This window comes from Echiichthys vipera, assembly GCF_963691815.1.
Source record: "Echiichthys vipera genome assembly, chromosome: 2".
In the NCBI taxonomy this organism is placed as follows: Eukaryota; Metazoa; Chordata; class Actinopteri; order Perciformes; family Trachinidae; genus Echiichthys; species Echiichthys vipera.
In genome coordinates, this window is record NC_139827.1 from 14,912,235 (window position 1) to 14,936,946 (window position 24,712).

Here is a 24,712-nt window from a genome sequence, read left to right on the forward strand (position 1 = left end):
AAGTGTTTGTCGCTATAATTCAACCCTCAGCAGATAAATAAGCATCTGTCAAGGCTTTTCTCTGCACCGAGAGCTTTGGCAGAAGCTGCTGGCTTTTTTTTTTTTTTGTTCAATGGCACACTTCAGCACCCTGGCACCTTCACTCAACCTGTTATTTACTCTTACTCACAGGTAATGAAGCAAAGTACCGGTGAAACCGTGTGTGAGAGAAAAGACGTACCACTGTTGGAGCCAGAATGGACATCTGGCCTTGTGATACTGAAAGGCTAAGTTGCTAACTGGGGATATACAAATGTTTACAGTCAAAACTAACAGCCGGGCTGGGGGGCAGTTTAGGTGTACGGTGCAAGAGGTGTTTATCTGAAGGCTTTTAGCCAATGGCAAAAAACTGAGTTATGTGTTTTACAGGGCCAAAGTAGTGAATGAATGACATGCTTCAGGGCCTGTTTTTGTCCATATAGCATTTTTTTCTGTCAGGAAGGCACTAGCAGGGCGCTGGGGGAGCTCTTCATCCCAGCGCTTCAAAGCACTGCCTGTGGCTTTTGCTTCTATAATAATGGCATTAACGGTAGCTAACTTAACACTACATTAACAGGGGGTTGACTACACAGCTAACAACAAACTAACAAAAAAAACCTGCATTGCATATGGTGATAAAAGTACAACACTCTGGGGCAGCTGTGGCTTAGGAAGTAGAGCAGGTTGTCCACTGACTGGTCCTTTTAATGCCAGGCTCCTCCTGTCCACATGTCGAAGCATCCCAAATTGTTCCCAATGGTTGGCCAAAACCTTGCATGTGACAGTAGCTGGCTGAAATCGGTGTGTAAGTGGGTATTAGTGTGTGAGGTAGTCATTTTCAAACTTGGAATGGCTACATATGAAAGTTATTAAAAAATACATGACCAAGGCAACCACAGGAACAACACAGATGTTGGCTTAATAATGAGAAAACAATAGTCAACTGCACATATATATTTTTTTCTTATCAAATTCAATTCATTAAGACTCGAAAATAAGATTCCACTACATCCCAAGGAATGTTTTTTTCAGCTAGCATACATCCTGTGGGAGTGCAAGCAGCTTATATGCAGCTCCTAAGAAAAGGATAAACAACAGTATTTGCTTAAACAGCCATCAAGGAAACATAGCAGCTAGCTTAACTCAAAGCTGCAATAAATAATAAAACACCTTTATTATGTTTTCATGTATGACTGATTTTGGTACATATACATATACAAGGATATAAAGTCTCTGTAGAGTAAAATAAAATGAACATCAATTAAACATTAACACAGCATTGAGAAATCAGTTGGGTATGGTACCTTAGCTTAAGAGTCCAATACAATTTTGTAGCTTTTATAATGAAAACAACTTGTATGACACAGAGCAAATAAGAGAAAGAAACCAAACAGAGAAAAAGGGATGAAGACAAGAGTTGCCTCTGTTTCTGATTGACACTTATTGTGTAATCTGCAGCAGGCTGCTGCACCTGTTTCGCTGTCTCACTCATTCATATACACATACACACACACACAAATCAATACATACATATACTAAAGCTCAGACTCTGATCTGTCTCCCTCCCAGCCTAATCTGACAGCCGCGTCAGCTTCAATAAGCCTCTGTTTGCAGCTGAGGCTCTGCGGTCTCTGCCTAATTGCATTATCTTTCAGCTACCTGAAACGTTACAGTGTTTCATTCCACTGATGCTGACACAGAGATGAGATGTTAGTGATTTTACAGAGAGATTTGAAACAAAGTGCTCCCTGTGTCAACAACATTGCTGGCCACTTAAAGGTGATAGTTTGCGATGATTACAGTTGGGGAAGTAGAAATAAGTATACTCGCATTCACTCAGAGGAGGCAGCATGCAAATTATAACACCATGCATGCAAAGAAGATACTAATTATATCCCTCTGGAGAGCTGATAAATTATTAACTAATTCCCCTGTGCCAAGGATGATGTTCTTATGAAACATTGATGATAGCGACTAGACCGTTTATGTAGTTTTTGCATTCATGTACAGTATGTGAATGTGAAGGCTGATAAATAATATAGTCTCACAAGTTCTTTTGTGTGTGGCATATTTAATAAGATCTTCTCCAATATATGTAATGCAAATTTGTTTCTGTTAAAGCTGAAAGACAGTCTCATTGCTTTACAGCAGTCTTCCACCTTTCAGTGCAACAATGCCAATAAAGTATCTTTGAAGAAGAACCATCCCACGCAAAGTAATATAAATATAAGTTAGTGTGATATTATTTTAAAATCACAAAATATGTGTTTGAGTTCAATATCAACTATTTTGCAAAGAAGCTTATTTAAAACCTTTTCACGGTCAGAAGGCCATTATTTGTATTAATTTAAACTGACTTCTTGCTGACCTCCAGCAGTTAAACTTGAGTGCTTTTTGAATTTGATGCCAGCAGCACGTTTCAGAAAAGTTGGTAAAGTTGTGACAAAAGCCTGGAAAAGTGAATTAAAAAAAAATACCTCATGGAACATCTCACAATTAATTAGGTTAATTGGCAACAGGTTAACACAATGACTGGTTACATAAAAAAAAGTATTCCAGAGAGACTGATTGTAGTGTCTGAAATAGTGTCTGGGGAGGGTTCACGACTCTCTGAAAGACTGCGCCCGCAAATAGTGCAACAGTAATGTTTCTCAGTGTAAAATTGCAAATAATTGGGGGATTTCATCATCTACAGTACATAATATCATTAGATTCAGAGAATCTTAAAAAAATCGCTGTACGAAAGGGACAAGGCTATACCAATGTTGGATGGATGTGATCTTTGGGCAGCACTGCATTAAAAACAGACAGGATTCTGTAGATGTCATCACTGCATGGGCTCAGGAACCCTTAAAAAAACCATTGTCCGTTTGTCACTGCATCCGCAAAATGACAGTTTAAACTGAGTAATGCAAATAGAAAACTGTCTTTAAACAAGATCCAGAACCACCACCTTCTCTGGGCTCAAGCTTATTTAAGATGAGGAAAACTGTCCTGTGGTCTGACGAGTCAAAATTTTAAGTTGTTTTTGGAAATTATAGACAGGGTGTACTAAAGAGGTGAGGGATCACCTGGCTTGTTATCAGAACACAGTTCATGAGTAACCTGCACATTTGTGAAGGCACCATTAATGCTGAATGATGTATACAGTTCTGGAGCAATAAATTCTGCCATGTCTTTTCCAGGGAAGGCCTTTGATTTTTTCAGCAAGACAATGCGGACGCAAAGGAGTCCTGAAAGAGCATCCATATGTGACAACTTGGGCTTAGAACAGGTTAATATTAAAGCAGATATCATCATATTTTGCATAAAGTAAACAGTCTTGATACAGATCCTTTTTTTTTTTTTTTTTTTAACAACATAGCTTAACCTCAACTGATTTTGTCTGGTGTTGACAGTAGTGAATGACACTGATTTGTCTGCTAATGATGGTATGGTATTGATTTGTTCAGCTGCAGTCAGCAGACATTTAGGTTAAAAAGTAAAGGCAGTGGTCCACTTTCTGCCGGCCACTTTTCTTTATGGGAAAAAAGAAAATAAGACTTGAGTGAGGGAAACACACCAGACAAAGTAATGGTTAAGAACATGGGTTCATGACAACTGGCTATAAACTGCAGTGTATGCTATTTAAACCATGTCAAAACATGACAGCATCAAAACACCTCACTGCTTCTACAAAACATCCAGAGCAGAAAAATGAACCATGCCTGCATGTTAAATGGACAGAAAAACATATACATGCATAATGTAGTGAGAACACAGAGAGGGGAATCATATACTTACATGAATAAAACAAAAAACGGACAGACTAAAAGATCTATAATTTACACGATCAAAACAATCTCCTGGGATCATAGAAGAAGATACACTAATTGCTCTACAGCTGGGTGCATTTAAATGTAGATGTAACGTACATTTAATTGCTGTGAACAATTGCTCTAGATGCAAATCTAGATGTGAATGTGGCATGGACTTTATTTGCACAAAGCTCTGCTGAGGGGTTTGGGGCAATTTTCTCCATCAACTTGCTAAACTGTCTGAGCTCAGCTGCTTCAAAAGCTTGTGGGTATAGTTAGAGTAGCTGCGTGTGTGTGTGTGTGTGTGTGTGTGTGTGTGTGTTTGTGTGTGAGAACATGGGTTTGTGCATATATGACAATGTACATATACATATACATATGTGATGTCCTATTTGGAAATGATAAGACCACTGGACTGCATGTGTAATTAATCTACAGCGTGAACTACATGTTTATACAGTATGTGTTCCCAGATTTTCTAACCACAGGATGCTAATTTAGACACATTACATTTTTCTTAGGCTGATAGCCCCCATGGAGACTGACGGCGCCTTGAGCAGTTCCATTAAAGGAATGAGAGCGATCAATCAAAACGGATTAATCCAACTTGATCTCCCAGAGGCAGACAAAGACATTTAAATCTGGACCAACCCAACCACATTGGAAGCAGAGACAAATACAACATGTTGGCACACATGCCCACGTACATACGTGCACTCACATTTAGACACATACGTACAAAGCAGTGCACAATTAAATTCATTTTGAGACTGCAAAAATAAGCCAAGCTATAATTAGAAACTGTACAACTATGTTTTATTCTTTGCCTTTATGAGTGCAACCCAACTTGTGCTTGAAGTGACACTATTCGCAAATCCCAGGAAAGTGACTGTACTTCACAACGTCGATTTTAAGGTGAGTGTTTCTGACAAGGAAAAATGGTTGCGCTTGTTAAAGCCGTTTCCATTCAAACATGATGCATTTCTCAGCAGGCAAATCTTCTGAATGCTACATGACAGAAACAAAGAATGAGAGATGTGGGAAAACCTTTTAGAAATTGCTTTTTGTCTGTTGTGCTTCAGCATGTCTTTTATTTACTGAGAAATGGATGGGCCCTATCATCTGAGCGGACAGGTAATGCCATTTAAACTTTCCCAGAGAGAGGAAGAGCCCAAGGCTTAGCAGTACAGCACAGACACTACCAGACCAGCTCAATAAGCTGCTAAAAAGATGCTTGAGCAAAAGAAGGCCATCAGCGGGCAGGCATGTACGTCTAGGTAAAGCATTGAAGTGCTTGTTACCATTCAATACATGGCCATAGAAAACAATACAAAGCTTGACGTTATGCATACTTTACACATATTCTATAGATTTCTGTGAAAACAACCATTAATTACTGGCTGTCATCACCCAGTGGCATGAAGGTAAAACACAGTAATAAAGTATTTTGTATCAAATCAATAGACATTGAAAATGAAATAAGTGAAAAATTGTAAGATCTTGGCCAGTTTCTATGGATATGTATACACTACTGTTCAAAAGTGTAGAATCCCCAACCACTAAAGTTTGATTGGGTACAGTCAGATGTCTGAGTGGCCAACTTTGTATTTTTAAATGATCTTTCATGCTTTTAGGGTGTAGAAAGTCCTCTTTATAAATAGATGTTATTTTGTATGAAAAGTTTGCAAAAAGTAGCAACAAATTCATTGAGCAAAAATTAAATGAGAATTGAAGAAATCACCAGTGGTGGGAAAACCGGAAAACTTAGCATCAAAATGTGTGCAGATTTAAATAGGCACATGTTCCTGTTTCAGTGTGCACAATAGCCTATAACAGGCTGAGAGTACCAGGTGTGTTGCTTAAGCACAGCTATTGTCAAAACTTAACAATAAAGGTAGAAGGCTTTCTAAGGTCAACACTATTGGAATATCAGCGGAACATGTGGACTGACCAATCACAGTACAAACCTACTCAATTTAACCACTTTCAGCAGACTGCCAAGGGCCCAAAGAAACCAAATTGCAACATTGTGGTTCAATAATGACTGAGGATCACTTACATTTTTTGTCAATTCAAAGGGTATTGGGGTGGTTACAACAGTACCCCCTCCTGTCATGCTACACTATGGGGACATCCACATAATGGGAGTTCTTTGAATCATATAACTTCTAATTTCTTTGGGGCCCAAACTATTTCACATGTAAATAACCAACCAACTCCTAACAGAAATATGTTATTCGACACAAATGCTGATAAGGCACCTATGAGAACATAGCTTTTGTGAGTGTTCGTGTGTGACAAGGCAGGCGCCAAACACCAACAGCCTTCTGACATTATCACATGCTGCTGACAGATGTGCAACATAACAGCTATTATCACCACTGCTGGTGTGATTATTGCTGTCACGTGATTATTGGAAGCACAGAAAAAATGTGTGTGTGTGAGAGAGAGAGTGGTGTGATAGAAAGAGAGAAGTGGAGAAAAGAGAGATGCAGTGAAGTTGACCATAAATCCACATGTGTGCATTACGAGTGTGCAAAAAGGCAGTGTTTTTGCATCTGTTATCAGCACATTTAAATGTAGCTGTATGCCTACGTGTATCCCCTTTTTCCAAATGAAAATATTTCAGCTGCCCTGAACTAAGCTTTCTCCTTCACACACACACACACACACACACACACACACACACACACACACACACACACACACACACACACACACACACACACACACACACACACACACACACACACACACACACACACACACACACACACACACACACACACACACACACACACACACACACACACACACACACACACACACACACACACACACACACACACACACACACACACACACACACACACACACACACACACACACACACACACACACACACACACACACAAGAGATACTCACTTGAGCTCCCATTCATTTCTCTCTCTTTCAGGTCTTTTTTTCAGTGGTCAAACTGCTTCTTTCATTCTCTGCCATTACCTGTCAAGAGGAACTGTTTTCTGTGTTCATCTTGCAGGAATGGAGGAGTGAGGTAGGGTTGTAAAGAAAAGATTTAAGAAACTGCCTCGAACGTGTGAGTATAGCTTAGGGACAGACAGAGCTAGGGAGTGTATCCATCCTTGCATCTAGCTGTCTTAAAAGTGTCTGTAAGACAAATAGGTAAGAGCTCAGGATGTATGTATAGAAGTATATTTATTTTAAAAGTTTTTATATCACATTCACATTGACAGATTTCAATCAAATACAATCTCATGAAACAGATGTGCAAAGTACTCTTCTGTTAGATTTAATCTGAAATACCATAAGAAAGCAAAATACCAGAACTCAGCCATGGACTAAGTGACATCATGTCCACACTGAATCTAAAATATTTGTGTGTATTTCCTACTCATATAAACACACAATGTATCCTAATATACCTTGCATTGTGTATAAATATGCAATGCATTTTTCCATTCATTGTTTTTTCCCAGAAACTTGTAAACTAATAGGTAGGTTTTGTATATGGTAGTTCAATTATGTGGTGTTGTCTACAGGTGGAAACAGTGGTCTGCAGTCAACTGATTTGACTGTGTTTCACATGGTGAAATGAAAACTTGACGCTGATTTTAAATGACATTATGTTTCTAATTCTCAAGAAAAAAACAACAACTCATCAGTAATTTATAGAGCTGGTACACGGGCAACCCATGCAGTCAATTGTTCTTAATTAACTGCACTGATTGTGTCCCTGTGTGTCAAACTTCCAAACCTGCAAACATTACATTCACTACATCCTCGAGCCAAAAGCTAGATCAAAAGACATGGGGGAGAAAAAAAGACATATTGACAGCGGTGAAACAAGAACTGCCGTGTCAATGCAGCAAACGATGCAAATCAAACAGCGTATTGCACTGTGAAACAAACAAGCAGAGCAGAGTTAACTCTTATTAGAGAGATCTCTTTCATCCATTGTTTTCTCCTCATCTGTCTATCTTTACTGCATCTCTGCTGCCCTAAGAGACATGCCACTTCCCCCTTGCAGCGTTTCCTGAAATAGCAGTGCCCTCATAGGCATTGTGCTGCTACAGCACTTAAGCACCGTATCCAACAAAGCCCTTCGAATACAGTATATACACTGTGCCACTAATCTAAAATCACGTTGGTAACCTAATTTATTCATGGTAGCTTATGCATGCATTTCAAAGCCTAGTTCTGCTCTCTACCCATGTATACCAGGGGCAGTTTCATTTTTGTGTTGTACACAAATAGAGTGTACACTTTGGTTCTCACTACCCTCAATGGGCGCTCAGGCTTTTAGATGTTCTGCACCTAGACTCAGGACCTCACTCCCACCACACATACGAATGCTGGACTCCACTGACACCTTCAAGTCCCACCTCAAAATACACCTTTTTAAATGGTCCTACTCCCTATAATTCTCTGTCCCACATACCAATTTATCCTTATTTATTTATCTAGCGACATTGTTTTTCTTATTTGTATGTATTTATATGTGCAATTGTATTTAATGTTTTTTGTTTTGTTCTGTTATTTTAACATGTAAGGTGACCTTGGGTGTTTGAAACAAATAAAATTGATTATTATTATTACAAAAAAATAAACACTTGATACACAACAAGGTGCACTGATGAGGCCCCGAAGGCTCCAATGTCATGGCAATGCTTCCATTTGTTAACTTTATAGAATTCTAATATTCTAATATTATAGGGCAAAACCAGTGATGTTCTGTCCATTTTATAATGTTATATGACTGCCTTTAGCATCTAAGTATTTTGTGAGTGCATCTGCGCATATATCCATCTTTAAAACTATCTAAAGAAAGATAATTTCCAATCTTTTTCAGCTGGCGAAAAGACATAAAAAGAGGCAAGGTCTACTGCACATAAAGAGGACCGTCTATGTGAAATTGTCTCCAACTGCTTGTCTGCTAACAATCTTTATAATTTAGAGACAAATCTGTCAGTTTGAAGATATTAAAGTGATTCAGAAAGCTTTATTTCTTTGCCTTTTCACCACCCTTCTACTACTTTTTGAGTCACATAAATGAATACCCCTGCATTGCAGCGGTTATACTGTCACTTTTGAGACAGGGGCAGAAGTGGGGTTTTTTTTGGCAGTGAAAAAAAACTGTCTAACCGCTTTCAACACAGGACAGCATGAGAGCAAAAAACAGGGGGCAAAGGAATAAGCAGAAGTAAGCTGGGGGAACAAAGAAAAAGCTACAGCTACCTTATAATAACTCAGTCTCACACTGTGCATAACTGAGTGGACAAAATGAGAGAATGAGAAGCAAGAGGAGAAGGAGAGAGAGGAAGGAAAACAGGTAGCTTGAGCAAATAAATAATGTTAAATCATGCTCGGTGTGCTTTTATAACCTTATCAGCCCACACCAGTAAGCAACCAGACAAATACAGCTGCGTTGTTTTGTCAACACAGACATAATACAATCGGTATTCTTCCCAAAACTGTCAAGCAACAGAGGCCATGGCATCGTAAACACCATTAGAGTGTATCTGCAGAAAGGAAGCACAGGCATGCTTTAGTATGACACTATCAAGACCTGAAAAAATAACCAGCTTATGGCAGAGGAAACGATGAGCTAGCGACCTGTAGACAAAGCTTGATGTAGGCTGGGTAATTGAGACAGCATATTGCTGCAGAGTAACCTTCCCAGAGACATAACCATAATATAATGTGCAGTGGAGAAATTTCTCATTTACGGCTGGGTAATAACACTTAGGTCAGAACAATGGCCCTCTCTACTTGGAAATTGGATAGGCTTTCTCATTAATATGTATTGGTGTTAGGAATGGGCTAAGGATGGAATAAGACGGTGAATGGCCTGAAGTTTGCACAGAGGGGAAACAAAGTTGGGGAGGAGAGTTATAAATGTGGATAGTACATGTACATGTGTGTAAAATAGATACAGGTGCAAATACACTGTGGATGGTGAAGATATAGAAACTGAGAAAAGGTGTATGCAACTAGTTTGTTTGGAACGAATATTGTCACAATAATGAACTTTGGTAAAATATCTCAGGAATCTAACTTCTATGCTGGTGGTGATTGTTATTACTGGGTGCAGAGGGACCTTACAAATGGAGCATAGTTTCAGTTCAAGCAGAACATTGAAGTTGCACTACGCCCAATCATATTATATTATATTCATTCAGATGTGCTAATTATAACGTGACACTTGTCACTATTACTCTGCTAATACTCTATCCTTGTGTCAACACCATTTCCTTCTGTATCTCCACTACCACCGGTACCTCCTCTTTAGTGACAGGTTTTCTTGGTATTGTTATTTTAACTATGGTCTAATGTTTATGTATGTGTTTGTTAAGGGGGGAAGTGTTATCCCAGCCGGATCCTTATTGCTCCACTAATTCTGCAAAGAACTGTATAACTGTATAACCATATGCTGCATACTGACATTGCTACAACTTTCTCTTACTTTCTGGACAAATAATATGGCAGCAAATTGGTCACCTTTGTGCATCTACACAGCACTGAAACTGCAATGGTCAATAAATAGTCAATAAAAGCGGGCAGCTAGAGCAGCTTGTCCACTGATTGCAGGGTCGGCGGTTCAATCATCAGCTCCCCCTGTCCACATGCCGAAGTGTCCTTGGGCAAGATGCTGAATCCCGAAATGAAACTGCTCACGATGGTTGGTCAGCACCTTGCATGGTAGCTTGCCGCCGTCGTTGTGTGAGGCTAAAAAGTGTTTTGGATAAAAGCACTATATAAATGTCTTTTTTTTTTTTAACGGATCCTCTCATTTTTAAATAAACTTATAGCCATGGTGTATTGCCCACTTTTCCGCAAGTAAAGAGTTTTTTTTAATCCAAACCTCAATGCTGTTAAGTACAAAACACAATCTATTTACCCCTGCTGTGCAGCAATATTACAACAGTTGGGGGTTGTGTGCCTTTTTAAGACACATTGGTAAACATAAGTAAATGTTCAGTCTCCAGTTTGTTTTAGGGCTGCCCCGGAGCAAGGATTTTCTTGGTTGACTAGTGGTCGTCTTTTAGAGCAATTAGTCGACTAATCCCACGCAAATTTTTTTTTGGTCGACTAATCCCCTGCTAATTATTTTTTGGTCGACTATTTGGGGGCAGCCCTAGTTTGTTTACTATTCAGGGGATTGATACATAAAGAATCAGTATCAGAACTTCCCCACTGGAGAACTGTGTTCAGAACCTTGCAGACAAAGATTATCATAATGTTCTATGGTACTGGCCCACCTAAACTGTGCAATGTGTATGTAATTCTATGAAGCCTGAATGATTTCCATGACTTTCTAATGACTTGTAAATACAGTCAACCATGATTAAGCTTCCCTTAACCACATTAATCCCTTCATCCCTGACACTAAATCACTGCACCTACCATTACATACTTACCAAACTTTTTTATGTCTCCGAGTTAAATCAAGGATCAACAAGCATTTGTCACTCAATTGAATGCAACTAGGTTATATAAATCTTTTTAAAAAATAAACATTTAAAAATAAACCAAGCTGAGCTAAGAGCGACATTAAGTATTACATACAATCAATCTGTCATGCATACCATACACACACTATACCAACGCTTTGTTCTAAATTATATCTAATCTTTTATCTGTGCAAGGTGACCAAATCAGGTAAACTGGAATGTTAAAGCACCTCGTAAATAACACTCCGGTAAAGTGAAAATTTTCTAAATTGACTTGATACAGAATTTGGATTTTTCTTATATTCTATATTTCAATATATGTGACGACACTTGTTAAGGAACCATATACTGTATAAAACATGGACGTAAGCTCTCGAACGTCACCCATAGGTTTCGGAAGAAACACTGTGAAGCTTATTGTGAGTGGGTCCACCCATTGCCATCTTGGCAGTGCCTGACTCCGCCTGCTTCCCAGCTAATCCAAAAATTGGCAAACACGTTGAGAGTGGAAGGGGCTGGGATGGGCCGGATGAAGCCTGAATGCTGAGCTAGTGGCCACACCCTTAATTATGCAACTTTAAACCTTAATATAATTTAAACAGGTGAGATATATTAAAATGTACTGCCCATACATTTGTCATAAATGGGGAAGTGGAGACCTCAACTGTTTTTGTAGCAGGCTGTAAACATGTTTATTTCTGCAGTAAAGCATTTTAACATTGGGGTCTATGGGGATTGACCCGCTTTTGGAGCCAGCCTCGAGAGGTCATTCGATGAACTGCAGTTTTTGCCTGAAGGTTTCCGCCTGTCAGGAACACACAAATACACTTACTCAAACAGACAGACACAAATACACTCAGACCATCCAAACCATTTCATATTTTTGGCACTTAGTTGATAGTGTTATCCAGAGAGAATCCCAAACCCATATACCCCCCCATTCAAACCCCCCAGGCTAAGAGTGCACTGATAAAGTGTACTCCCCGACTGACTCCCTTGCTGCACCTAGCACCAACTACATGCAGAAGATTGTCATGCCAGATTTGTTTTACATGAAGCTATGGGAAGGAAACATAACTGCAGGGAATGTGTGAAAGAGATGAGCATCCAGTGTGAAAAAAACATGAAAAGGGACCACAGAGCGGGGGTATCTGGGGTGCTCAACCGGTACCAGCTCCTGCATACTGATGTACTGAAATATACAGTACAAGCACTTTATAATAATAATAAATGCATATGCATGTAAGCTGCTGTAGATTACCTGTTTGTTAGTGTTTCTCTCAGTCGAGGTCCTCTTAGGACACAAGTAGAAATGTCTTTTGGGAATGTGACACATTCGTGTCTTTTTGTGACTGATGGTGTGGAAACTTTCAGACGAACATCACAGAGCTAAGTTTAATGCGAGTCAAACAACCATTAGTCTCGGCCCCTGCTTGGATCTTAGCACAGCAGCATTTCCAAACAGAGTGCTCTCTCCTCGTTGCGATTAGAAGTCTTCCATTTTATAAATCCATCTTTGATTGGCAGTATTCTCAAGCTGTTAGCCATTAGACCTACAGAGATGAGAGAACTGCAAACATTTTAAAATCTCAAAATCCTATTCTCTCTCCCAGCAGAGACCCACCTAGGCAGTGAGAAAGCCCATAGTCTTTCAGCTAGAACAAACACTAGTGAGAAACATGCTTAGGGCGAAGGGACTGTCATGGATCCTTGTTAATGTAATAAACTGCTATAAACAAGCTCCATAGGGAGGGCCTTTGATCAAGCTAACATCTCCCTTATTTCTGATGTATTTAAATATAGAGAAAAACAATCTGGTTATGTATCTTTTTATGTTTCTTTTTTGTGAGCAACGCAACCTCTAAAAAATCGAATTCCCTTGCTTAATCACAAATGCAGGCACAAACACATACAATCTCCATTGTACTTCCAACTCCGTCTTCGTCCCCCACTTACTCATTTTCACTATCGAGCCCCTACCTCTCCATCTCTGGCTCACAGTTCTTGATGAGTTTGTGAGTCACTGAGGTGAGACGGGGATTTGAGCGACAACCCAGCACTCTGAACCTCCAGTGGAAGCTGCTAATCCATGGAAGCGATAGGCGACAACGAAATTCAGTTAATACCCAAACAATTGGTATCAGTGCATCGCCCACTAAGGTGACAAAGCCCTACACAAATTTGTCTGGTATTGTGTGCAAACAGAAGGTTAATATCTATGTAAAAATGCCTATGGCAGGATGCGATATAAAAAAAAGCCACTTGTGTTCCTTGTTTGCAACACATAACACATAAGCCTTAGATGACAGCTGCAGACATCAACAGACATCCTCAACTCAGGACAGAGAAAGCCCTGTTATATAATGACATTTAACTCTTTTAAGGCAATAGGGTTGCTGTGGTCTGTGAGGGACAAAACTGTTATGCATATGTTGTCAGCAATGGTTTAAAAAAGCAGTGTTAGTTCTGTATGAAAGAATTAAAATCCTTGAATTCACTTATCATTATTAAGTAAACGCTTCTTTTGGAACCCACATTTCCCCATGCCATCAGCCTTTATAACATGCAGCTTAATACACATTTTTTTTTTAGCTGGCCACTTGCACTTCTGCACTTTTATTCTGTTCAAATTTTCCTGTTTTACAGTTGACTGTTTTATTGCCTTTATTGCATTTTATGTCTCAATGTAATAAGATGTGTTTTATTATGATTATTACGTATTTTTTCTGTTTGTTTTTACTGTGCATTGGTATCAGGACACTGGATCAAACCAATTTCCCTGTGTTAGATAATGAAGTTGATCTGAATCTTTAAAGCACCTATCCCATTATTGTGATGAAGCATTTCCATTTAGAGGTCATGTTTGAGAGCGAGATGGAGGCAATGAAAAAAACAGTTGGATGTGTAAGAAGTCACTTCTTTGTAAAAAGGCTCTGCTTTAACTTGGAAATGAGGATTTTACAGAAACCTAGTGTACTGTATGCTGCATGAGCTGTATGTAAATGTAAATGTAACATTTTAGACGAACGCTAAGATATCAGAACTGCTCCTGGGGATGAACAGTTTTAGGCTTGGAATTAGAGGGCGGTATTTGTTGCTAACATAGTACTCAACAAGAACACCATGTCAAGTTAAGAAAACTCTACTCCTAATACACTTATTATAACGGTAGCTTCACAGATCGGAGGACAGTTGCCAAAAACCTGCCACAGTTTGTATCTCATGAACAGCTAAGGACATAGCCTACCAAAAAATGATACAGAGCAGTGTTTCTGCTGGCACAAAACTGTATTTGGCCAAGTGTTAATTGTACTGACACAGAAATGCAGAGAGAGAGAGAGAGAGAGAGAGAGAGAGAGAGAGAGAGAGAGAGAGAGAGAGAGAGAGAGAGAGAGAGAGAGAGAGAGAGAGAGAGAGAGAGAGAGAGAGAGAGAGAGAGAGAGAGAGAGAGAGAGAGAGAGAGAGAGAGAGAGAGAGAGAGAGAGAGAGAGAGAGAGAGAGAGAATTAGCAGCCAACTCACAGAACTAACATTCATTTTCACAGAAACACAAAGACACAAAATTGTACTTAAAATTGTGGGTGTTGTGATTTAAAAACTAGTTATTTTTCCAAATATGATAATACTATTTTTGTAATTATTAATAATATTTATATGATAATATAATATCATATAAAAAGAAAGAATGAATCATTCAGCTGCTCCAATCATAAATCTGAAATGTCTTGGCAGCTGTCAAATGGTCAGAAACATGGTGATGATAAAGCCTATCCTGCCTGTGGAAATATTTTCAAGAACCTACCTAAGTGAAATGTCTTCAAGGCAAATAAAAATGACTAGAGCTAAAGACAACAAAGAATAAAGAAAAACAGTAGCTCTGCTGGTCTGTGTAAAATGAACACAACCCAAAAAACTCTAATTTGGCAATGGTGCATTTTCACATGGAAGGTCTGCCAGGCTTGACATGTATTTAATGAAACACGCGACCAGAACTGTGTGTGTGTGTGCGTGTGCGTGTGCGTGTGTGTAGCTGCTCTGCAGGTGGTGACTAGAGGCTTAATGAAAGGGCCAGTTGTTTTGCTGGCTGATTTGCAGAGAGCAGATGGATCGGTCTCTCGGTCTCTCTGGTCTCAATCTTGTCCCACATTGCTGCTGTCGCCCCATTTAACAGCCAATTTCCTGGCAGCTCATCACAAACACATATACGCACACACAAAGGGAGAAAGCAGCAAAAACAGTGTGAGGTAGAAGACCACAGAGATGAGCATAAAGGGAGAAAAGAGGGTGAAACAGTGGGGCATAAATAAACAAATGTACCCAGGCACACTGTAGATGGTAGATACACGGCATCTTTTGTGCATAGACAAGCACAAAACTGTTCAAGTGCATAAAGGGATATGCACCTATGCATGTAGCCACACACAAAGTAAACTCCTATGGGGAAGCATGGGTGGACACTATACCGTTTTTAATGAGCTTGCACCAGATGTCTTCCCAGGCTGCCATGCATGACTAGTTGATTAAGTACATTTTACTAAGAAACACTGGCACATTAATCCCAATTTATCACACAAACAAAGTAACCTCAATTTATCACAAAAACAGTAATCCCACATGACCCCACGACCCCCATTATCTCTCTCTCTCTCTCTCTCTCTCATTTCCACTGGTTCATCTTTCTCTCTGACAGCTTACAGCATGTACTCACACTCACCAATACCTGACTGATTCACACTAATAGTAGCAGTTGCACCATCTTTCACTTGCTCTCACACCCACGCATATTGACACATGGCAACTTCAGCTACTGATGTGCATTCCAACAATGACGCTACACACATGTGGAAGCTCCCTCAGAATGTGTGATTTCTTATTCTAACTGCAGCAGTAGTGAGAAGTGGCTGGCCTTCACAAAATGACCTCTGCCTTTCAATCTTTGCACCTTGTACAGCAGGAGATTACAGCACACTTCTTTTTTTTTGCATTGCTACTGGCAATCAGCCTTCACACTTGGTCATGTGATATTGCCTGCCGGACAATGTGTTAATGACATTTCTCTGTTGAGATATGGTTTTGCCATACGCAGGTTGCAGTGTCCATGAAACACAGGTACAGCAACTATTGTGCAGTATTGTGGAAATTCATAGTTGTAACAGTTTAACAGTGTTTCACAGTTATGTATGTGGACAAATGAACGTTCTGATATGTATCTATGTAAAGGTATGATGCTACCTCTAGGTAATTCTAACGTTTTTTTGTTGTTGGCTCTGCTCTTGTAAATCAGCACTCTCTCATATCTTAATATGCAGCACTAAATTAAGTTATTATTAACTTCAGTTCAAGAGCAAGACCATACCATGCCACGCTTTAATTCAATGTCCTGCACCTGTCAATATAGGGATATCTAACCCCTTTCTCTCCTGTTTGTCTCAGTTCCCACAACCCTCACACCCACATCCTGTTCATCCTCCTCTCTCAATACAGGCACCCTGGGGGGATGGTGAAGCAGGAGCTCAGCAAGCTGTGCCCCCACCCTGAGTCTCTCTCCTCCATTTACCCCCTCTCCTCAACCTCCTTTCATCCCTCCATTCAACCCATCTAGTTGTTTTTAGTGAACGTTTGTGTTGTGCCTGCCAGTACTCAACTCAACTTCGGACTCAACACAATCTCAGGAAGTCTTGGGAAATTCAATACGTCATCAAACCATAATTTCCACTTGTGGTTGCATCAAAAGTTAAATAGGCTTGCTTTAATGGACTTCCATATGATAGAGAGTCTTACAGAGAATCATGAGAGGGTTCAGGGGAGCTGTAAAATGCATTTTACGCTGGGTTGCTTATTGTTCCTTGAAAGTCATCAAAGATAGTGCAAGAAAAAGGCTGAGTGAATTGCTGTCAGTCTTTCACTACTAAGTGGATTAATTATATCGTATGTGATGCAGTTTTGTTTTGTCTTGCTGTAAAGTACTCTCAGTTGAGCAAACAGCATTTCACCAAACATATATATTCACATGTATTTTCATATGTCTCAGATACACAACCCCAGCGTACACTGTTGGTGCCATCAGTGCAGTACCCCTGAAAGTAGTGAGTGTATTTATTAGCCACCCACTCTGCTGTCACTGCTGGGGATCAGACCAATAACTTCCAAGCTACAGGCTGGCGTCTCTACCTCTTATCCCATCTACCGTATCAATCTTTTTTTACAAGCATGTTGATTTATCTCTCACCACTTGAGTACAACTATAGAAAAAGCAGATTTTCTGCTGAAAGTAATATGAATGAAATGCACTGGTCATACTGGTTTTGCAATGTAATTTACTTGTACTTCATAGTTTCTTTACCTTATCCTTTTATTCCAGGCCATTTTAGGCTTCTAGTGACAGGTGGTGCAGCTTTGACAAAGGGGCACATGGCAGTGAAGTGCCAGCAAGACCATGGTGATTAATAGCACAGCAATATGCAGTGACATTACAGTATTTTAACTCTGTGAAGGAACTGTCTACCCACAAACACATACATATGTGCTCTCTCTCACACACACAGCACATGTCAGTACCTTCTGTGCGGATGGTGAAGGGGGAGTCCCCCAGTCTCTTGGCTGAGAACTGCCCCCCCAGAGAGGTCATTAGAAAGCACAGGCTGAAGAAGCCTATTCCCACCACGAATATCCTGTAACACAAGGGAGGAGAGGGGAAATAGATGAAAAGGGAGTTAAGATAGATAGACATATTTATAGGGAAGGGCAGATAAATAGATGTTTTGGATGAGTAGTTTGGAAAAGTGAAGATGAGGAGAGAGAGGGGTGGATAGATATTTGGAGGTGGAAAAGGGAGTGGATACAGAGGGAGAGGCCTGAAAAACAGGAAGAAAAGAAAATGAGAAATGTAGGCAGATGAACAAGCCAACAATTATTGAAGGCAGGTTTGCTGGAAGGAATGATTGGCAGAGAGAGAAAATAGAAGGAGGGAAAATAGAGATGCAAAGACGGGGAGGTGAGGGGAGAAGATGAAGACAGGCAAGAATCAGCAGATAGGAGTTCCAGAAGGCAAAGTAGAAACTTAAAGCCAAAGGCCACTTGAAATATTTTTGTGTTTTGATGTTATCGGTAGGCGTACATCTAGGACAACTGCCAGTAAGGGTGAGCAGTTTTTTCTCCAAGTGCAGGCGAAATGGATGTGGTTGTTTATGTTATATTAGACATTTACATTCAAAGACCAGTTCTCTGACAATGCTTTGTTGAAAGTAAAATGTCCTTATAAGTGACAAAGTGTTAAAGGATAGGTTTGCATTTTTCAGGTAAATACTCATACAATCTGTACAGTGCAGAGGGATCGGTTGATGCCATGATTTCTTCTGCCCATAGAGACCCCAAGGAGATGCATTATTAATACAGTCTGCCTCAATGAAGCTTATATGAGGCTGCAGCAGTTAGCTAAATCAAGTTGCTCTCCTCATGGCCAGTATGGACAGCAGGAATGATTTCAGCCACCAAAAACTAGAGTACATGTGGGCTTGCTTACTTGATAAATGAAAAGTACTGAGTGTTTTCTAATTTTATTAAGAACCTAAGTGCAAAATTAACAGTTTCAAGTGAAATTCCAGCTATACAGTAACTATGTTTACATGCATGCACACAAATAGTCTGATATTAGTGATAAAACAAAACTGCAATCTTCAGATGACGTTACCTCAAAATATTTCACATCAGATTTTCTGAGAAACTTGATTCAATCTACATGACGTAATTGTATATCACAATATCTCGATATATGATTTCATAGCAATACGATTCCTTTGAACGATGATAAATTCTCATACTGAATCATTGCCTAGCCCTAGGTCAGGGGTCTGCAACCTTTACTATCAAAAGAGCCATTTTGCCCCCTCTTCCACCAAATAAAATTTGTCTGGGGCCAAAAAAACATATTTGATGTCATAGCTTAATAAGGTTTACATATAGTTCTATGTTATATATGAAATTATAGAATGTAGAATTTTTCACCACGTATCAAGCATAACGGTAAGACATCATCATGTCAAAGCAAATTAAAGTCCACCGACACTATTTTCCTCTGATTATTTTTTTGGGGGTATTTACTGTATCCATGGTTAGCGTACGGACAGCGCGGGTCAAAAAAAATCAAGATTAGCCACCTGCAGTGAAAGGCGCTGAGCCATAGAGGTAGGATGTGAAGCATATTTTAGTTTCACTAGATATTTTTTTTAAATCACCTTGAACTCCAAGATAACAGGTGCTTCCTTTGAAAGATTGTCTACTGTGCAAAAAAACCCAAACATGTTATTTATTTCCATTTTAGTTTTTGGCAAAGCTACAGGGAGCCACTGAGAGGGGGCGGAAGAGCCGAATGCGGCAGAAGAGCCGCGGGTTGCAGACCCCTGCCCTAGGTAATCATGTTAAAATCCATCCGGGTGTGGACTGTAGTGCAGATCTTGCTTTGAAACATAAACTTCTTCTTTACCCCACTCTGTGGCACAGATCTAATATTTGAATGCTACCGTGAAAGGAAATAAAGTTAGACTCCCTTCAGGTTCCCCCTTGTTAGTAAGCCATGAGAGAATCAAATATTTCACTTAAAGGAGTTGAACATGAGATCTATTATATCTGTGTAAATCCTGCCTGTAGTTAAGCTACTCACTTCACTGTATATGGATCAAAGGTTATCTTATGATGCCAAGACTCTTTGGGGAACCAGAGAGGCAAAGCTGTCTGTAAATCTTATCCGCTGGACAAAATTCCAGTCAGCGTCCATGAATAACAAGTCCAACTTAAAAATATTTGCTGCTCTAGCCCTCACAAGAGAAAATTCTTGGAAGATTTTGTTGAAGTAGTGCAGGACAAAGGCAGATTTATGTGACAAAGAATGGCTAACACTCCAGTACCTAGGAGAATACTACATAATTTAGCAGCTGAGGCCATTTCCCCAAATACCCTTGTCGTGTACATTTGTTTGTGTAAATGCAAAATAAAATGTAAATATATAGCTCCAATAACAAACAAGCAGTTACAAAGCATACCAGGCATATGAGGACAATCCTAAACCTTACCTAACCTTTGAACTTGTAACTTCTGTACCAGAGGTTCGAAAGTTTAATGTTAACACAACAGATGAATTAATGATTCATAACGATTGCTTTCTGTTCAAAGCCAGGCAAGAGCTGTTTGCATGAATGCATGGCCCAGTGTGAAATCTGACAGCACTTTCTGGAATGGTAAGTAGCTCCAGTCACGCAAAGTTCTGAACAAACCATCTTAATATTGATGAGGCTGTAAGAAATGAGTTCCTATCAACAGCAAGAAAGAATGGCCACTTAAAAGGACATTTGCTGGAGTGATCCGATTGACCCAAAGGGATCAAGATGATGTCGAATAATCTGTTAAGTACAGAGCCTGGTGGTTTGGCAAGCTCCCCGGGTGACTTTATATTCCAAGACAGAGCCAATGTGTCTTGTGTCAATGTGAGTCGCAGTACAGCAGCTTCAAGGACAGACGATACGATGTGGCTCTTTGAGAGGAGACTCTTGTACAACACAAGATACATATTATTGACAGTAAACAATAATCATCATCAAGGCTCTTATTTATTGGGTTGCATCAAGCACACTAATGTGGTCATTTATCTTTGTTTTCCAAACATTTGGAAGTAAAGTGATCAGATTACATTTTGAGTTGGATCTAATGAATCACAGCACTGATTACACTTGTATTCATACACAAATTACAGTTTGTCTTGTTTCATGTTGAAATTATACAACCTATTCTGATTATCAACTTAATTTGCTGCTGGTGGAAACTGATTATTAGACATAACTTGCATTGCCAGACGTATCTCCACAGCGCTGTGTCAATGGAGAAAGGTCTAACTGCACGAGAGAACATTCTTGGATTGGAGGAAAAAAACCTTCTTGTTTTTATTTCTTTAAACTAATCACAATTGTTTTGGGTGCCGGTAAGCCCTGGATGCTGTGATGATGCCCTTGCAGTGGATAGCGGAACCAAAGGTGCTAGCTGAATTAGCAGGTAAATGGCATGCTTTATCCCAACAGTCTACATACACGTGAGTCAGAATAGACTAGCTGCAAGCAACAAGCTTCAAAGCGGAGCTTCGTGTTAATCTGACTTGTCAGATAGTGTGTTACACAGAACCAAAAGAGAAGCGGTCATTGGAACCTGTTTTGAAAAGGGCAGGCACTTTCAAAACGAACCTGGTGATTGGATGAACGATCCGTCTATCACAGGCTGCCGGGAGAAGGGTTAAAACATATTTTACATCGAGAAAAGCCCCCAGTGCCGTTCTTTGCTAGCCCCGTATCACCAGACTAATCACAAATGCTCATTAGTCCGGGCCATCTCAGTTATTTTATTTTTTATTTCCAAAGGGCGTTATCAACGGTGCAGAGAAAAATGCTTCTGGACAGAACTGGCTAGATCTACAACCAATAACAGCAATGAACACATTTTATGCAAGAAATAGGCAACATTGTAACAGAATAATGAGTCGCATTTGATCAGCGCTGCCTAGTGAGACAGTTTGATCTGAGTTTCATGAGCCTGAAAAACTGAGCTGAACGGACCCGCAGAATGGACATTGACGCTGTCAGTCATCGTCTTAAACCCATCACTTACCAGGGCCAGGACATCGGGACTGGAATTCTGTCAAAAGGAGCCAGACGTTTGACAGATTTGTCTGATTTCCAGGCTATTTCATTGCTCATCTTTCATTTAAGAAATACTCTCCAGTTCTGATATAACTGGTGCTATTGCAGCATATCCTAACCTCTTTCAGAGCGGCCATTGTTGATTTGAAAAAAACAGTTGCCTCTCTGTATTGTCATCACCTTCCGTTCCCCCCCTCGCCCCTCAAATTACCAGTATCTTCACCTTTGTTTGGAACACAAACACATTACTTGGAGCCTTACAAGATGGATTTGTGTGATTTCACTATATTGCAAGAATTCAGCTGCCATGCAAGGTAACCTGCATGTAACATTTCTTTATTGATTTAAATTGAAAAGATGGGGAAATTAAAATCATACTGTATTCACAAAAAGTCCCTGCATATAAGCACCTGGCACATGCTCATTCACTATGGTTTCTAATTTACCTCTCTGTCTCTCCTAGGATGCTGTAATATTATGAAATAATTAAAGATTACTCCCGTCTGTTCAAAGCATATTGCAGAATGAATTAGAATAGCTCAATCACTTTCAGAGGACCAGAGAGCAGCAATACATTAACTGATTTGAATCTAATCCCAAACAATCTTCATGATTAAGGGATTATTTGTCATGAATACCAAGCTGTGATCCAGATCTACTTTACCTGCATGGATTATGCACTTGCTACACTATTATATGGTCAGCAAGCCAAGTAGGTGGAAGCTGACATTTAGAATCACTGACCTGATTTAGTACACTAAAATGTACATTTGAGCTAGCCTATCCTTTGTTTTTCATTCTCACCCACATTGCCTTGCCTTATTACAGTCAGGAAAACTGAAGAAGCCGAATGAAAAGATAAAGGGATCACACAGAGAACATGAAGAAGAATAAGTGGATTTCAAAGGTTACCATAAAGTTTGCCAAGACAATTTATCTATTATTTCTGTGATCTAAGGAATAATAATCTTGTATTTATATGTCTGCGAGAAGAAGCGGCAATGCACAGCGATTGATGGAAAGAGAAAGGAGGAGAGAAAAATATTCAGCTCATGTGGGTGTGAAGAAGCTGGCTTGATGCCGTCCTAGGGCGATCGTTTCCTCTCTTATCATTTAGCCGTTTTCCAAAGTGGCGTTAGGTGGGTGATATGAGAGGATTAGGCACCAGTCCTGCCTGACGAGTCTTTAATTAACAGGCTTAAAGTAAAAGCTCTGCTCCCTATAATTGGATCAGAAGGAGAGATCTGCTATCAGCTAATTGGCTTCCTCACACATATAGACTTATCAGATTTTGCCTCTAGGTACATGTAGATTATTTTGGATGCGAGTGGAGTTCTGCCAGGCCTTGTGTCGATATTAGTTGTTTTCCAAGAAACTTTTCCTGGGACCTGATCTAGTAAGTCAGAACAAGATTAGATGTGTCAAGTAAAATCCACCTAACTTAAAATTCAGGATATAGTACCCATCGTTATTGTCTAAAACCCTCTTTTTTGGTGCTCCAGATACATATTCACAATATCTGCAGTGTTTCTCTTGCAAGAAATGATCCATCAAAGGCAAAATATCACCTAATAATCTAGCCTACTATTCATAGTAAAATGACTGAAAGTCAACATCTGGCCTAGAAATTGGCATTTCATTTTGAACATGATACATGCTCAAATCCCCCGTGACTAACTCTCGTCGTCGATGTTGTCAAGGCTAGGGTAGCGTTGTCAAAAAGCTAAGTGTGTTTGAATAAGTGCTTGATCTACTGAGGAGACCGCAGGTGAAGTAATTCAGTGCAGCATGAATGTTGAACCATCTCTCCAGCACGCTAGATAGCTTTCTGTTTTTTAAATCCAACAGTATTAGTAGGTGGAAAGTGAGTAAACGGAGAATGGTAGCATCCACTGGACGAGATTCTCTAAATTTTGTACCACCAATGGTTCTTTTAATACCCGACTCCCAGAATGAATAAACACAGAGGAATTAGTTTATGAAAAGGCTATTATTCTCTACATACTAGGGCAAATAAAGAAAAGCAGGTTGACACAGCATTTCTCAATGGATCTTATAGTATCAACTGTTTAAGTGGTTAACATGTGTAACAGATTCCCCTTTAAACCCATCCACACAGGTAATGGAGGTATCCATGCTGTAAGAAATGAAGTTAGATATCGCCTGACTGGTAGTATAAGGGCTTATTTACAATGGCTCTTTCATGCTGTATATAGCTGCGTGTTGTCCTTGTCTCCATGTGTATCTTAATCTGATTTATTTAGTGGGAAAAAAGCATCTGGTGCATGTCTGTGTTCAGGTAAGTGGTGACACACGTGTTCCACATAATGTATACAATGTCATGGTGGTAGTTAGTGCAGTGAAAAAACAACAACACATTTTAAGCAACCACAATGCTATAGAGGCAAAAGAGGAAACTGGGTACAGAATAACGTCGTCGGCTCTTTGTCTCTTACCTGAACGGTTTGAACGTTAATAGACATCTTCTGACCATTATTTTACCGTCGGTGCAGCTGCCAATAATCATTTCCCAAAACGAGCGAGCCTTGACATTGTTGCTAACCTCCCAACCTGGAACTTGACGTGACCGAACATTTTTTTTTATCTGCGTCCCATCCAGCGGTCCACAGCGGCAGCCAACTCGGTTATTTCAGACGAACACAACGGACACAAGTGCTTCTTTATCTGGGGGAAACGGTGGAAAAGTTTCATTCAGCAAGTCTCCTTTCCCGTGTTTGAAAATTTC

General features: G+C 39.8%; 1 protein-coding gene across 1 annotated transcript in view; it reads right to left on the bottom strand.

The window, feature by feature from the left end:
• The window catches only part of LOC310961368 (alpha-1,6-mannosylglycoprotein 6-beta-N-acetylglucosaminyltransferase B-like), a gene marked incomplete at its 5' end in the record, with an annotated part of 110,638 nt that extends 86,145 nt beyond the window's left edge, over window positions 1–24,493 (bottom strand). Inside the window, 2 exons of the mRNA XM_083933400.1 lie at window positions 17,846–17,958; window positions 24,423–24,493. Coding sequence (XP_083789526.1) covers window positions 17,846–17,958; window positions 24,423–24,493 — 184 coding nt within the window. The remainder of the gene's footprint in view (window positions 1–17,845; window positions 17,959–24,422) is intronic.
• Between the last annotated feature and the right edge of the window lie 219 nt (window positions 24,494–24,712).